This window comes from Pelodiscus sinensis, chromosome 28 (assembly GCF_049634645.1).
Source record: "Pelodiscus sinensis isolate JC-2024 chromosome 28, ASM4963464v1, whole genome shotgun sequence".
NCBI lineage: Eukaryota > Metazoa > Chordata > Testudines > Trionychidae > Pelodiscus > Pelodiscus sinensis.
The window spans coordinates 3,351,278-3,368,342 of NC_134738.1; the positions used below are offsets into that span (position 1 = coordinate 3,351,278).

General features: G+C 48.4%; 1 protein-coding gene across 1 annotated transcript in view; it reads left to right on the forward strand.

The window, feature by feature from the left end:
• The window catches only part of SLC4A5 (solute carrier family 4 member 5), a 128,699-nt gene that overhangs the window by 45,674 nt on the left and 65,960 nt on the right, over nt 1–17,065 (forward strand). Inside the window, exons 5-7 of the mRNA XM_075911067.1 lie at nt 71–226; nt 8,630–8,725; nt 14,551–14,606. Of these exons, the coding sequence (XP_075767182.1) occupies nt 71–226; nt 8,630–8,725; nt 14,551–14,606 (308 nt within the window). The remainder of the gene's footprint in view (nt 1–70; nt 227–8,629; nt 8,726–14,550; nt 14,607–17,065) is intronic.

Below are 17,065 nucleotides of genomic sequence, written 5' to 3' on the forward strand. Positions count from 1 at the left end.
TTCCTGCCACAGAACCTGCCATGCCGCAGCCCGGTGAGTCACGCATGCACTTCCAATGTTCTTCTTTCAGATGATGTTATCGAAAAGCAAATAGAAGAGGGTCTGCTCAAGCCAGAGCTCAGAGAGAAAATAAGCTACGTGCTCCTGAGGAAACACCGCCACCAGACCAAGAAACCGATCCACCGATCCTTGGCAGACATCGGCAAATCGGTCTCGTCCAACACGAGTGAGTTCTCGAGAGCCGGCTCCCACGTAGCCGCATCCTTACTCATTGTTTTGCCAAACTTCTGTTGAGGTTTAGGGGCCCGAGTAAGGACTGAAAGTAAAATGTCCCCCTCTGCAGTGGACCTGCCCCGTTTCAGCCCATGGCTCCAAGACACCAATCTGCTCAGCCTGCATGCATACCTATGGGGACATAGCCAGCGAGTAGGGCCATGCTGCTCCTCCAGTCAGCAGGACAAGCTTCCCCCTGAACACAGACTGCGGGATTTCGTCTACTGTGGATGGAGGATGGGGAGAGGCTGTTCTCAGTGGTGGCAGATGGCAGAACGAGGAGCAATGGGCTCAAGTTGCAGTGGGGGAGGTCTAGGTTGGACATTAGGAAAAACTATTTCCCTGGGAGGGTGGTGAAGCACTGGAATGGGTTCCCTAGGGAGGGGGTGGAATCTCCATCCCTGGAGGTTTTTAAGTCCCAGCTTTACAAAGCCCTGGCGGGGATGATTGAGTTGGGATTTTAGCGGGGGGGGGGGAGGGGACTTGATGACCTCCCAAGGTCTCTTCCAATCCTATGATCCTATACAGCTCTTGTACCATATGTGAATAATGGGTAGATAAAAACAGAGCTGGGGGTCATAGATTTATAGAGCTTACGGCCAGATGGGACGGTGAGAGCACAGCAGAGAATCCTAGAGCTGGAAGAGACCTCAGAAGGCCATCAAGTCCAGCCCCCTGCTCTAGGCAGGACCAATCCCAACTAAACCAATCCAGCCAGGGCTTTGTCAAGCCAGGACGTAAACACCTCTAGGGATGGAGACTCCACTACTTCCCTAGGAAACCCATCCCAGTGCTTCACCACCCTCCTAGTGAAATAGTTTTTCCTAATATCCCACCTGGACCTCTCCCACTGCAACTTGAGAGAGTGATGGATGGGACTTGTAGTAGCCTAGCAGATGGCACAGGAAATTGGTAATGGGATGTAGTGCCTGTGTCACTGGGTGACTGGCCCCTTGAAGCGGGAGCATCATCCAGTGCACCTGTGAGTGATTTATTTGCTGCTCTTTGGAGCTTACGGGAAGATACCTGGGCTCTATAAAGAGGAAAGGGGAGAGGAATCTGGGGACAGAGTCTTGGAAGGCTCCTGCCAAGAGCAGAAGGCTGGGATCCACTTCTGGGAAAAGGGGAAACTGAGTCGAGATACCAGGGGACCAAAGGTTCAGGCAGGAAAGCTTGCGAGTGACTTGGGGAAGAGGAGGACTCTCCTGGGAAAAGGCCCAAGACTGAGTGGTGGTGTGAATTGTGTGTACATAAATCACAGACGGCAGGGGAATGTTTAGAGGACCCAAGACAGGTGGAGTTTATTTAAGCAGCCCTGAGGGGGGTAAACTGAGGTGAGGCAAAAGGGAGCATTACAGGCCCAGCCTTTTACAGCCTGTCAGTGCAGGTTGTTAGTTCAAATCCTTGGACTGCTAGTGAATGAAAAATATTATTCCTCTGAGACTGGTTCGTGTGAAGCAAGCAGGTGGTCTCCGTAGAGGTCCCCATCACAGTAGCGTCATCCCATGGGGTGCTAAATGGCACCTTTTGGTGGCCGTTCCAGCAGAGAGGGCAAAGGCTGGATGGAGCGTTGAAAACTGATTCTCCATGTCAGGTTCCTTCCAGACCAGGACAACGGCATCCGGGCTGGGGAGATGTGCAGGGAGCCTGCTCTTACGTGGTTTGCCAGGGGGTTGCTCTCTCTACAGAACGAACTCGGCCATTTTTAGCTGCTGTATAGGGACCTTTCTCTGTTTCTCGTCTGCGATGTTAACGTGAGTTCAGATGGGAGGCGCCTTGGTGGAATCTTGGATTTGCTGACCTCTAGGTTACTTTCTGAACGAACCTAATGTGCAAACTTCAGGTTTTACTCCTGCCCGACAGATGTCATCTCCGGGAGCCTGCTCTCCCGGCATATTCCCATGCACTTCAGCAAGGCATCCATGCCTCTAGAGAGGGGGGTAGCACAACTCAGATTCACCCTGAACTCGGAGTACAGCTTTGCTCGCTGAGCAGGGGAGCCGACAAGTGGGTGGGAGGCAGGTTCCACACTCCCGAAAGAGGCGGGGCCTTAGGCAGAAGGGGTGGGACTGGGGGCAGCCAGCCCTCCGTGCTGCTGAGTGCGCAGCCTCTCCTCCCCACCCCACCCCCCAACTCCCGACCCGAGGTTTCAGAGCCACACTAAGCATGCAGCGCTCCAACGGCGATTTAAAGGGCCTAGGGCACCAGCCACTGCTGCTCCTTTGAATCGCCAGGCCATAAGCACGGCCAGACTGGTTCAGACCAAAGGTCCATCCAGCCCAGTGTCCTGTCTGCCCACAGTGGCCAGTGCCAAGTGCCCCAGAGGGAGGGAACAGAACAGAACAGAGAATCATCATGTGATCCCTCCCCTGTCTCCCATTTCCAGCCTCTGACAAATAGAGGCTAGGAGCACCATTCCTACCTATCCTGACAAATAAGTATTAATGGACCTGTCCTCCATGAATTTATCTAGCTCTTTTTTGAACTCTGTTAAAGTTCTGGTCTTCACAACATTCTCTGGCAAGGAGTTCCACAGGTTAACTGTGCGCTGCCGGAAAAAAAAACTTTCCTTTTGTTTGTTTTAAAGCTGCTACTCATTAATTTCATTTGGTGGCCCCCTTCTCCCCCCCCCCCTAGTTCTTATGTTTTGGGAACAAGTAAATAGCTTTTCCTTATTCATTTTTTCCACACCAGTCATGATTTTATAGACCTCTATCATATCCCCCCTAATGTCTTCTTTTCCTAGCTGAAAAGTCCCAGTCTTTTTAATCCCTGTTCATGTGGGACCTGCTCCAAACCCCTAGTCATTTTTGTTGCCCTTTTCTGAACCTTTTCATACCAATATGTCTTTTTTGAGATGAAGCAGCCGCATCTGTATGCCGTATCCAAGATGTGGGCATACCATGGTTTATATAGAGGCAATAAGATATTCTCTGTCTTATTCTCTATCCCTTTTTTAATGATTCCTAACATTCCATTTGCTTTCTTGGCTGCTGCTGCACACGGAGTGGATGTTTTCAGCGAACTATCCACAATGACTTCAAGATCTCTTTCCTGAGTAGTTGTAGCTAAATTAGTCCCCGTCATATTGTATATATAGTTGGGATTATTTTTTCCAATGTGCATTACTTTACATTTATCAACATTAAATTTAATTTTCCATTTTGTTGCCCAGTCACTTAGTTTGGTGAGATCTTTTTGAAGCTCTTCACAGTCTGCTTTGGTCTTAACTACCTTGAGCAGTTTGGTATCATCTGCAAAGTTTGCCATCTCACTGTTTACCCCTTTCTCCAGATCATTTAGAAATAAGTTGAATAGGATTGATCCCAGTAGGGACTCTTGAGGGACCCCTCTAATTAGCGTTGCCACGTGTCCGGTATTCTACTGGACAGTCCGGTTTTTGGGCCCTCTGTCTGGTAAAAAAAAAATTAGAAAATACCGGACATGTGAACTGTCCGGTATTTTCTGGTTTTCCGGTGGGGCGCCGGACAGAAGCCTGGTGAAGGTGAGGGAAGGGGTGGGGAGGTGGGACGCGATTGGCTCTGGAAGCCTCTGGTTGCATCTGAGGACGAGGGGAAGCCCTGTCCCTTCTCCTGAGCGCTGGTCAAGCGCGTGGTGCAGCCGCAGCCGGACTTACTTCGCCAGGACCGTGCGTGGCACAGGCAGTGCCCTGGAATCTGCATGTGCTCGGGTCAGTCCCGCTCCCTGACGGCCGATTAGCCCCCTCACGCCCGCCGGCCTGCCCCACTCTGCCCGACACCCCCCCCCCTCCGCCACCTCTGCTTTCTGCCAGCTGCCCCTCCCCTGATCTTCCCCGGCAAGCCCCCCGACCCCCACCCCCAGCCAGCCCCGCTCCCACCGGCCGCCCTTCCCCCGGCTAGCCCCGCTGCCCCCAACCCCCCTGCCAGCTCTACTTCCTGGCCTCCCCTTCCTCCCGGCCGGTCCCTCCCCGCCCCCAATCAAGTGTGTCCGGTATTTTTTTTGAGACTACCTGGTAACTAGGGTTGCCAGGTGTCTGGTATTCTACTGGACAGTCCGGTATTTGTGATCTTTCTCCGGTAAAAAAAGAATCAGAGAATACCGGAGACGTGCAATGTCCGGTGTTGTGATTTTTCCGGCTGCGCACCGGATGGAAGCCTGGTGTGGGCGGGGGGAGCGGCTGGAAGGCGGGGCCACGATTGGCACTAGGAGCCTGTGAATGTGCAGAAGCCTGGCGGGGGCTGGGGGAGTGGCTGGGACTCCCAGGCTGGGAGGCGGGGCTGCGATCGCCACTCTTGGCCCATCAGAAGCCTAGCAGGGGCCCCCCCGCCCCTCCTCGCTTCTGACGTGCTCAGAGTGGGGATCGTAGCCCCGCCTCCCAGGTGGGACTCCCAGGCTGAGAGGTGGGGCCATGATCTCGCCAGTCTGGGCCCATCAGGAGGGGCGGGGAATGGCGGGGAAAGACAGTACTTGTTATCCTGCGCTCCTTTTTTTTTTTTTTTTTTTTTTGCTTGACCAAAATACCGTGTGCCCGGTATTTTGGGGAGGCGGGGGGACTATCTGGCAACCCTACTGGTTACCCATCTGGTAACCCCACCTCTAATTACCTCTCTCCACTCTGAAAACTTACCATTTACCAAGGAGCTAACCCCTTTGCTCCTCTGTGACTCGGCATGTGCCATGCACTGGCCCTTTAAGGGTAAAACCCAGCCCTGAGAAAGGACTGAGAGCAAAGGCCACCGCTGAGGCAGATACTGCGGGTTAGGGCCCAGCTGGGGGCTCTATGAATATGGACTCCTGGAGGGAGTAAGGGAGACAGATTTGCTCTAGCTGGTGGAGCTGGAGGGTTCTGGCTGCTAAGCTTGGTGGCTTCCCTAGACAGAACCGGGCTGGGGAAAGGCAGGCAGGGCTGGGGAGCTCAAGCCTGACCTCTGTCCCAGGCTGCAGGGCCTGAAGCAAGGCCTCAGGGTGCTAGGGATGCAGAGGGGCAGCCAGGGCAGGAAAAGGCAGCAGGTCCACACCCCCTTGCTGATGATGAGTGGCCATGTCAGGCTGCAGTGTGCCCTGTGGCAGAGTCTAGATGAAGACTGGCAGTGGGTCGCTGAGGCAAGGTGGTACAGGGAAACTGGGGGTTCCCTAGGAGGGAAGGACCCCAGAATGCAGAGACTGATAAACAGGCCGAGAGACACTGGAGTGGGCACTGCCGGAGGGCAATGTCCTGAAGAGAACACCACAGTCTGGGAGTGACCCGGGTCCAGAACCGACATGGGGAGACACCAGGAAGCGGGAGGCGTCCAACGGGCAGGCACGAGCTAATTCCCACTGCTATCGGCAGGAGGCGCCGCGGGGGTGAGTCCGTCCCATCACACCTTCCCGTCAGTGGTCTGGTCAATTCGTGATTTCTAGCCTGGGGTTTTGTTTTTGTTTTTGGCTGGGGTTATTGCTCCTCGGCAATATTTACACAGTGGGTCTTTTTCCATGTATGTGTAATAAGGTGTTGGAAGGAATATTGGCATCATATGGGGAAATGCAGGGGCAGATTGTGACCCCTCCAAGGGAGTTTTACCACTTCAGAGGGTGCTGCATTGGGCCCATTATTAAATTGGGCAGGAGAGATTGTTCTTGCAGCTGCTGTTCCTGTTGGTGCTTCAAGCCTGTTTGCGATAAGCAGAGCTGGTCAAAACTGTTTCGACCGACCAGTTTTCCATTGACAAATGCCATTTAATTGACATGTTCCCATGAAACATTTAGATTTCAACGTCATTTTCTAAGGGAAAAGCTGAAAAATGCTTCGTTTTGACAATATCAAAAACAATTTGAATGAAAGTTGAGTTTCATTTTCTTTTGACTTTCATGTTATATTAAAATATAGATTTGAATAGATTCCCATGTTGCATGTATAGAGTGTAGAATATTGGGGATATGTTCTGTTTAACATTTGAGGGGTTCTGGAATAATTTGTATAGTGGGGACTGAGAGCCATTGAACCAAAACGTAAACCCTGTAATGATGGAAACCACTTCAGGCCAGGGGGTCCGGGTGCACCGCTAGTTACCGCACCTATGTAATACAGCTGGTCCCTGAGTTACGAACGGTCGATTTAAAACCGTTCGCATTTACAACCAAAACTCCCATTAAGTGGTCATAAAGACAGTCCCCAAGTTACGAACGCAACCCGCATTTACGAACAGCACGGTCGCAATGTAACTCAATGGGGTCCGACTTATGAACATTTCGAGTTATGGCCAAGTGTTTGGTCCGTAACCCGTTTGTAACTTGGGGATCGGCTGTATTTAATATGGTATAAAAGAGCAAATGTTTTTATACTAGCAACTATTTTTGGAATTCTCACTTTGAGGAAAGTTTGGGGGTTGTTGAAAATGTTGGAATTCCCTGAGGAACACAAATTCCATTTTCGGACCAGCCCTTCTGAGGCGTTTTCTATCACAGGACAGGATCCTACCTTGGCTGGCATCAGCATTGAATCTCACAGTGAGAAGATGCTGAATCTCCATAAACGCTTGCAGTGTCGCTCCGCTCTCAACTGCGTCTGTGTTGAAAACAGCGCCGCCTTACTCCAAAGATCTAGGCTGTGGGTCTCGTTCTGACCTTGTTTACACCTGGGTAAATCAGGTGTGGCTCCACCAAAGGGACAGGATTACACCACAGCATACACTGGATCAGAATTGGGCCCTTTTGTGTGTTTTCGGAGTTCTGCCTGCTCTTTTTAGGGGCCAAGCTGTGTTTGTGCGAATGTTTGCTCGTGAGCCCAGGAGAGCTGAGAGAGAGTGAGTGGTGAGCGGTGAGCTGCTGTAAACCAAGTCGCCTTGTGTGTATCACAATGCAGGGCAGTTGCCTTGTATTCTCCCTTATGGGTCCAGGCAAGGGCACCCACTCTCAGGTCTTTCCCTTCTTGTGTGGAGACCTGCCTCTCCCTCCTCCCCTCCCTCCGGACCAGGCTGTCTCCAGACTCCACAGTCCCCTGCCTTCATGGTGTATTTCCCCGCACTGGCAGTTTGCATCCCTTGTCCCTTCTCTTGGGTGCTGGCAGGAGCAGCCCTTCAAACCCCACCCCGAGGAGATTCCTTTGTGGTCCCAAGTTCAGCACAGCTTCAACCCAGAAGAAGCTTCCAGGCTAATGGAGCCTCAGCAGACCCCGTCCTTCCAACCCTGCCCTGGACCTCCGTGGGTCAGAGGTCCTGGCTGTTAGCTGGATCACGCAGAAGGCTATTTATCCAACCCCCTTTTTGTCTTTTGGTCCCTGCTGCAGGAGCCATTTTAAATTAGTATAAGCCAGAGGGTGACTCCAAAGGGATGATACTCGAGGAAGTTTCTTGCATCTGAGGATGTAAAAGGGGAACTGGTTATCTGGTAAGTGTTGCTGTGCCAGCATGCTTATCACCGTAACCAGTTAACCAGCGCCTGACCCAGCTGGAACAGGCCCTGCCCGTGATGTGGTGGGCCCGGCCCTGCCTGGCTAGAGCAGCCCCCATCTTACCATGCCGCGGGCTGGGCCCACCACAATGCACCATGGATCATGCACTGCTTCAGCAGCGCCCCGGCAGCAGCGCAATGCGCCGGGCCGGTTAACATATATAGTTTAACCAGTTAACATTTGAAACAGGATTTTACATCCCCATTAGCATCCCCCTTCCCTGCTAGAGAAAGCACACACAGTGCCACGATAACACACATTTTTAAAGCAGGGCGCCCAAGAAGTATTAGCCCAAATTCGATACGGTTTAACTTAAACTTCACTGAATTATCTTAATTCCAGAACAGTTGTTCAGGATAATACAGGCTATTGTCAGTGTGTGACACACCCTGCCAGTGGAATTGATGACAAAGTTCTATTTGCTTGGTCCATTTCTTTTGCCAGTTACAACCATAGCATCTGAACAGTGAGCACAAAGACCAGTGGAGTATGTATTCACACTGTGTGATGTTCAGTCTTGTTTGGAGAGAGAGCCAATTAAATGCCCCTTAAGGCCTCCAAATAGGGCTTAAATGGGACAAAAGTAAGTGGCATAGCCCTTATATTGGCCCTGTGCACAGGCTGAAATTCACCCTGCAAAGAAAATATTTAAAATATCCTGTCAGAAGTATGCCCGTTCCTTCCTCATAGAAAAACTACTCTCCCTGGGCCAATAGCAGGAAATGATGCTGAATTCATAGCCAAACTTGCAAAGTGTCAGTAGGTGTGGGAGATCTAAGAACCCCATCCAAGTGATGCACTGGCAATTAGTTTTCACCCCTTGCTGCCCTGGTTTGAATACCAAGCTGCATTCATTAATGGCCGTGCATGATCCGAGCAGACGGCGTTTGCTGACAGATGATTACACACACGCCTATGATCTAAATGCTCCATCCCCTGCAGATCGCAGTCCTGTCCGGAGCCCAGCAGCAGGAGCGAGTTTCCACCGCTCCACCGAAGATCTCAGAATGAGACAGAATGCAAATTATGGACGTTTACGTAAGTTGGACAACAATTGCTTACTTGCTTACAGAGGCAGCAGTGCCTGGCAGAACACACACCTGGCTGGGAATCCATACTCCTGAGTTATGCAACTGACTCATGTTTGGAAACACATATAATCTCTTGGGCCTCGGTTGTACCCAACTGTTGCCTAGAGTGAGAAGTGAGAATGGGCTCTGACAGGGTCAGGCCAGGTGGCTATAGAAGAGCACTCGAAGGGAGGTATCTGAGCCCTTGATTAAGCAGGTCTCTGGTCCCTGAGTAAACTGGCAGGGGCTGGCCTAGAACCAGCAGGAACTTTCCAGAAGTAGTCTGGACAATCAGGCCAATTGGAACGCCTGGAGCTAATTAGGAGCCTTCCGGAGTCAGGCTAATCAGAACCCCCGGGGGCCAATCAATTGCCAGTTGAGACTGGTTTAAAAGGGCTCCTTTTCTGTTTGTTCAGGGAAGGAGCCAAAGTTCTGGGAGTGAGAGGTGTTTGAGTGAGAGCTGAGAACTGCGAGTCAGGCAGAGAGCTGTGGAGGAGCAGGACAGGCAGCTCAGGTACCAGAGGGATTGTTTGGGGAAGTGGCCCAGGGAAGTAGTTGCCAGACTGAGGTTACGTCTACACTGCAGAGTTCTTGCGCAAAAGCACGTCCACACTTCATGGACGCTCTTGCACAAGAAACCCCTGCAGAGCGCCCACACACGCCTTTTTGTGCAACAGCTGTAGCGTGAAAAGGAGTTATGCCTCGTAGAAGGAGGTTTACCTACACCGCAAAAAGCCCTCTGTTCTGCCGTTTAACGGCCGTTTTTGTGCAAAAACCTTGTCGTGTAGACCTAGCCTGAGAGTGGAACAAAACCAATCTGATGCCACTGCCTTAGAGTCCCTGGGCTGGAACCCGTAGTAGTGGGTAGGCCCGGGTTCCCCCTATCCTTCCCATGCCAGTACAGGGTCTGTCTCTGGAAAAGGAGACCATCCTATGGGCTGCCTGTGGTGAGTATGGCTCTGTGGGCTCTGACTCCTGCCCCTAGTAAAAAGGAAGAGGCCATGGGGTGAGTCACAGCCAGCCTCTGAGGCTGAACACCGTCTGTGAGAAGCGTAGGTCCCCCGGGCACTGCCCGAGCTCTGCCACAGCCCTTAGAAAAATCACTTTTCCCTCTGAAAATGACGCTCTAAGTAATGACTATAACTGGCAGAAATCAGAGCGAGCTAGATTCCACTTCTTCGCACTGTAACTGTAAAAACAACCAAGTGTCCGGCCACATTCACCCTGACTGAATGGGCCTCATTAACGCTGGTCCTGCACTTGGTAGGTGACTCCCCTGTGTTATACTAGTACGTATGTATGTGCAGGTTGCACCTCCCTAAACCGGAACTCTCTGATCCAGCAGCATCCATGGTCCAACAGGACTGCGGATGTTCCCAGGCCGAGAGCCCCTGAGGCCTGGAGTCAGGATACAGGAGGGCTGGGAGTCCTGGGAACATGGTGGGGCCCATCAGGGGAGCAGAGCAAGGGGGCCAGGGCCATGGCAGCCAGCCGAACCTGGGCCAGCGGCAGGGTGACCAGCTGAAAACAGAGCCAGTGGGAAGCTGGGGGGCCGGTAACAGGGAACCTCCCCTGGTCCAGCAAATTCCCTCATTTGGGACCGGTTAGATCCCAAGGATGCTGGACCAGGGCGGTACAACATAGCTATAGCATAATCAGGTTGATCTAAACCCCCTAGTTCTTCCATCAACCGAGCTACCACCACTGGAGGAGGTGAATTAACTACATAGACGGTAAAAATAACAAGTAGTTCTGTAGCACTGTAGAGACTAACAAATATATACATACATACAGTATCACGAGCTTGCATGGGCAAAACTCATTTCATCTTGAGAAGTGTGTTTTGCCCATGAAAGTGCATGATTCTATATATATATTTGTTAGTCTCTAAGCCTTGGTCTACACTAGGGAGTTATTTTGAAGTAACTCCCCTTGTTTCGAAGTTACAAGACGAGCATCCACACTGCCAAGTCTGTTATTTCGAAATAAGGGGCTGGTTATTTTGAAATAATAACTCCTGCTTTCCTTGGGGAAGAAGCTTATTTCAAAATAGTTATTTTGGGTATTATGTCAAAATAATTTCTTAGTGTAGACATGCCGTAGGGTGCCACAGTCTGTAACTTTAAAAACAATGCATAATCCTAACACAGCTCCCCCTCTGAGATTTATAGACGGTAAAAACGCCCCTGTTGACAGGTTAAGATTCAGGCACAGTGAAGCCCTGTGGCATGTCAGCTTTAAGAGAACTCCCCCTCCCCCCCCAACCATTACCATAGAAATGTGTAAACACTTCAGAGGGGTAACCAAGTTAGGGTACGTCTAGACTACCGCGTTTTGTCGACGGAAGTTTTGTCGACAGATACTGTCGACAAAACTTCCGTCGACAAAGAGCGTCCAGACACATTGAGTTCTGTCGACAAAGCAAGCTGCTTTGTCGACAGAACTCCATAGTCTGGACGCAACGTTACAGGCAATAACACCTTCTGTCGACAGAAGGTGTTATGCCTCGTAAAATGAGGTATACCAGCGTCGACAAAACTGCTGAGTTCTATCGACGTTATGTCGTCAGAACTCAGCGGTAGTGTAGACGCTGGTATAGTTTTGTCGACAAAAGTCCACTTTTGTCAACAAAACTAGGTAGTCTAGACACACCCTGAGTCTGTAACTGGAAAAACTTAAACAACGAATAGTCTAGCAGCACCTTAAAGACTAACAAAACATGTAGATGGTATCATGAGCTTTTGTTGTACCCACAAGGGTTGTACCCACGAAAGCTCATGATACCATCTACATGTTTTGTTAGTCTTTAAGGTGCTGCTAAACTATTCGTTGTTGTTTTTAAAAAATGTGTATTATTCTAACAGAAAGGACAATGGAAATAGAAATAATCAAGTTTTACCTTTGCTTATATACCAGTACATAGACGAAGAGCCAACTGAAAACCAGTAATTTTTTTGTATGTAGAAGCCCCTCATAATCTATGACCCTAAGACGTAGTTTACTTAGCTGGGGCATAAATGTGGCACTACCTATTGATGTAGGAAGTGTCTACACTATAGCGGTGCTGCTGCAGACATGCTGTCTTGCTCCCATTAGCAACCCCACCAGCATAAAAATTGCAGCTTCCGAATAAATTGGAGAATTTTATCTGGAAGTGGGTGTCAAGCTCTAGAACTTATTTAGCTCTGAGCTGGTTCTTCTAAGCCAGCTAAATGGTTCTTTGAAGGAGAACCTGTTGCTTGAACAGAAGTAATTAAAGGGAGCCCGTCAAGTTTAGACCCGCACTTCTTGCTGCTCCTGTGGCTTCTTTTTGCTTCATCAGAGACCAGGGCAGCATTGTGAAGTACAAGAGCACCTTGGTACGGCAGAACCTCAGAGTTGCAAACCGAGTAGTCCCCCACACACCTCCACTGGAACCAAGAGTACGCAATCAGCCACGCAACAGCACCGGCCAAAAACAAAACTCAGAACAGCACTCTTAAAGTAAACTACTAAACGAAAAGGGAAAGCAGCAATGTTGTCTGCAGAGTAAAGTGTCAAAGCTGCATTAAGTCAATGTTCTGTTGTTAATTTTTAAAGAACCACAGTAACGGTTTGTTCAGACTTATGAACATTTCAGAGTTAGGAACAACCTCTATTCCCAAGACGGTAATGCTGAGGGTCTGCTGTGCATAGTAAAAGACAGTACCAGCCCCCAAATTGCTGAACGGATGACACAGTGGACAAGAAGAATTATTAGTGTCTAGATGGGGAATCAAGGAACAAGGACTCAAAAGGGCCAGATTTAAAAAGATAATTAGCTGCCTAGCTCCCTTTATCTGGTACCTAAATTGATGAGCCCTGGTCACGCAGCCTAGGTCTACACTAGACCAGGAAGGTCAGCTTAAGATACACAATCTGCTTTGCACCTGCTAAATCAAACACTAGAAGATGGACCTCCGGAGGGTCGATCTTCTCCGTAGTGTAGACATGCCCTCAAGAACTTGGCAGGAAAACTGGAGACAGAAGCCAGATCTCCCGGGTCCCTAACCACCAAGCCAACTGTCTGAAAATGTTTTCTGGGCTATTTTTGCAAGCCACATTTAAAATTACTGTAATGAAAAGAAATTGGGAGCTCATTTCTGGGGGGAGAGTTCAGCTTGTTTACTTTGAATATTTAGCCACATTGTGTCTGTTTGAGTCCATTTCATTGCTCCCCCTTTATTTGCAGACAGTTGGATTTCCCTGTAGAATTGTGAAGAGAAATACATTTTGAAAAATAGGAAATTTTAAAACTACAAACCTGGGTGGGAAGGGCTGTATAAAAAAAATGAGCTTACATTTATTATAGCCCTTAAAGCAACAAAAAAAGCAGCTTTTAGTGAGTAACAGAATTAATTCCTTCATCTTTGTTTATTGCTAGGTATTCCTGGCAGATGATATCCTGATTGCAGGGGGCGAGGGGGGGGGGGGGGAAGCTGCAGGTTTACTAGAAATTGATAAGCTTTGAGAGATGAGTGACTTATCAACCCCACATTAGAGTACCCCCAAAAGCTTTCATTAACTACCCACTAATGTTATATGTGGGAACTTTCATGCTATTGAGACTTAGCACAAACCTTGAGAAAGCCCTGATGGTAAAAAGTGGAATCTGTGGCAACATATCACAAGAAGAGGGTTAAAGAAACAAACAAACAAACAAAAGCGACGAGGAGTCCTGTGGCACCTTATAGACTAACTGAAGTGTAGGAGCATAAGCTTTCGTGGGCAAAGACCCACTTGCGTGACATGCATCTGACGAAGTGGGTCTTTGCCCACGAAAGCTTATGCTCCTACACTTCAGTTAGTCTATAAGGTGCCACAGGACTTCTCGTCGCTTTTGCAGATTCAGACTAACATGGCTACCCCTCTGATACTAAACAAACAAAAGGAACAGATCTGCTCAGATCCATCTATGCTATACTCATTAACTCAATGAGAGTTGTAAATGCTAATGTGAGGGCCCGATTTGGCCTATGCAATGTAGGAGGTAAGTGTCAACACATGGCCGGAATCTCATGCTAGTTACACTGGTACAAATCGAGTCAACTCCACCAGGGTTACTCCGTTCTGATCACATGTATGCCATGTTAAATCAGGAGATAGTCCAGGTTAGACACACCAGATTTATCTTGGTGTGAATTAAACCAGAATCTGGCCTGCGTGAGAGCAAACTTATTATTGAATTCTCCTTTTTAACAAAACGAATAGTCCTGTAGCACCTTAGGGTACATTTACACTGCAGGGCTATTTCAAAATAAGCTATTCCGGAATAGTTATTCCAAAATATCTTATTTTGAAATAACACAGCTACACTGCAGGGAGGCCTCAAAATTAATCCAAAGCAGGCTTCCCTAATGTAGGCGTGCTATCTCGATTTAGCACCCCAGGAGGCAATGGGGAGGAATAATTTAGAATGGCCCTGGGGAGGGACTATTTCGAAATAGCAGCAGTGGAGCATTTACACGTGTGTTATTTTGAAATAGCTATTTTGGAATAGGCGTTATTCCTCGTAGAATGAAGTTTACAGATTTCGGAATAAGCCGTCCTTTATTCCGAAATTATTTCGAAATAACAGAATGGCTGTGTAGTCGCTCGCATTGTTATCTCGAAATAACAGTGCAATGTAATTGCATCTTTAGAGACTAACAAAAATACATAACAGTTTGTCAGCCACACAGATGAAGGGCATAATACAGGCCTGGGAAGCTGTACATAGAAAATCTGTGGCCTCTACGTGTCTCTTATTGTGTCTTATCCTTGTGCTTTCTTTAGGCCATGCACAAAGCAGAAGCATGAATGACATTACAGATACTCCAAGCACAGATCAGGTAGTAAGTTCTAAAAGTCTTTTGTGGACCAAGGTTTTCTGTGTATCGTAATGACCGACGGCCTCCCTTTATATGGGGGGAGAAAAACATGTATCTGCTGTTGTACTCTCGTCCATAAACTGTAAATATGAGGGGCCCCAAAGTTGATTGTGTTCACGCAGGGCATATGCAAATGCATGCATCTCCTATGTTCAACAGAATTCTGTGTCTAATTTTAATCCACAATCTAGTAGATTGTTTGAAATATAAAACTCACAGAGTTGAACTAGTCCAGTATTTTATTCCCGTTTATTATAAGATGCTTCAAAGTGAATGCTTACAGAGTAACCTGTTCCTAGAAGATTCTTCGTATCCTCTGTCAGTCAATGATTGTTTTTTGCCCAAACTAAAAAAAATGCGGGGGGAGGAGGATTTTCTGGTCATGACAATTTTTAAGATTTCGATTTTTATCTCAATTCGGGACCGGACAAAATTCTAAATGTCAAAAATTCTCATGGGAAGGGAAGGGAAGGGAAAAAGCATCATGCATCCAATAACTTTGGGAAAGTCCCATTTCTGCTCTGTGCGTCAGTGTTGATACCACCTGTCTCCTTGGCGCTTAGTTAATATTTGTGAAGCCCTTTGAGATCCTCAGATGAAACTTCGACTTCCGTGTGTGCTGGGGTGAGGATAGTGTGTTCTTCTGACTAATGCTCTGGGAACACAAAGGAGCTGGAGCCAGGACCTGGATTGTATTGAGAGTTAATACGCCAAAGGGTTTTTCTGCATTCAACATGAGAAAAGACCCATGTGAGTCTTGTGGTCTTATTGACAGAGTGGAAATGCACAGATTTCTAATTAATGCAATTCATACATATATTGATCTCCGGTAACTCAGTTGACATCAGCCCTGTCCAATACCCGTGCCAAATTCAGGGCAGCAGGAAAAGCAGATTAGGAGCAATGAAAACAGAGCAGCAGTACTTTTGTGGGGAGGAGTTTAGAGTTTTTGGGCAAGGAGGAAAAACTCTTGTGAGCTTTGGGAAGAGATAGAACAAGGAACATCTGAACAGAAGAGGAATCGGGGTGTACATGGAAGGATCGATGGGTTTGTAAGGAGGTGGAGTTAGTTGCAGAATGTAACAGAGATGAAGACAAAGTGGACTGTTTAGAAATATTACTAATCTAGGGATGGAAAAGCCGGCAATCATGGGGAAATAAGAACTTAGTAGATGGTTGTGTTTTTTCATACACACAGAGCAACCCATCAGCTTGACTTTTGTGTGTAAGTGAAAACAGCAACCAAGAAAAAACAAAAGCGCTGTGAGAGCATAGTGTGCATGCGTCTGCTGTAATATTCTGCATCTATATGGACAATGTTTCTGCCATATGACATGGAATGTTGTCATGATCTCTCTCCTCACAACGGCTGCGTTTAAATGCTAGTGGAATTCCTATGAAAGTGGTGTGCAAAGCATTATAATGACTCCGATAACACAACATGTTTTTCTGCCTCCTGTTGTCGACATTTCATGGCCACATGGCTGGCATGCTGTCGACAGAGAAAAGCACTGTGGGTAAGCGTCCCACAATTACTCCAGTCACCTTTGGTCACTAAGCACTGTGTGTTTGCTCAATGTAGCACTATGTATTTTGGAAATGTGAAAAATGTCACGTCAGTCACCTCTTTGCTTCCCAGCCCTCCCTGGGCTTCTGACCTTGTTGCAAACTCCAGCATCTGCTGTGGATTCCACAATTGTCTCCCAAGTTGTGTTCAGTGTGTTTGGACATCGCCCATTGCAGCACAGCTACTTATGCAATTAATAGCAGAGGACGAAGACTCGTATATGGACAACAATGGTGAGATGGACGCCAACGAATTGTCGTTGCGTTGGCCTGTCACAGATCAGCTGTCTACCATAGACCATCGCTTCTGGGCTAGGGAAACCAGCACTGAGGGGTGCATGAGGCACACATCTTGAGGAACAGTGGCCTATTCAGAAAGCTGCAGGCTGGGACTTTCTTTTCATCCCAGAAATTTATCTGGAAATGCCCATAGTGATCCTAAGTGATGCAACTTACCCCTTATACGGGGCATCTGGACAGCAGTAAGGAACGATTCAACAACAGGCAAAGCCAGTGCTGTATGATTGTTGAATGTGCCTTTGGCAGATTGAAAGCGAGATGGAGGTGTCTTTATGACAGCCTGGACCTTTTAGAGGATCATAGCCACAAGGTGGTGGCCACATGCTGTTGCTTACATAATTTGTGTGAGAGTAAGGGTGAACAACAAGACACAGCAGCAGGATGCACAATTTAACAGCCAGACACTCGTGTGGTCAGAGATGCCCATAGGGTGACCATCAATATCAGGGAGGCCCTGAGGAACCATTCTGACACTGTCCACGCTGACATTTGTGTGTTGGGGTTGCTACCGGAGCAAGGTATTCCCATGAAACCCAACGGATATTTCAGGCTTC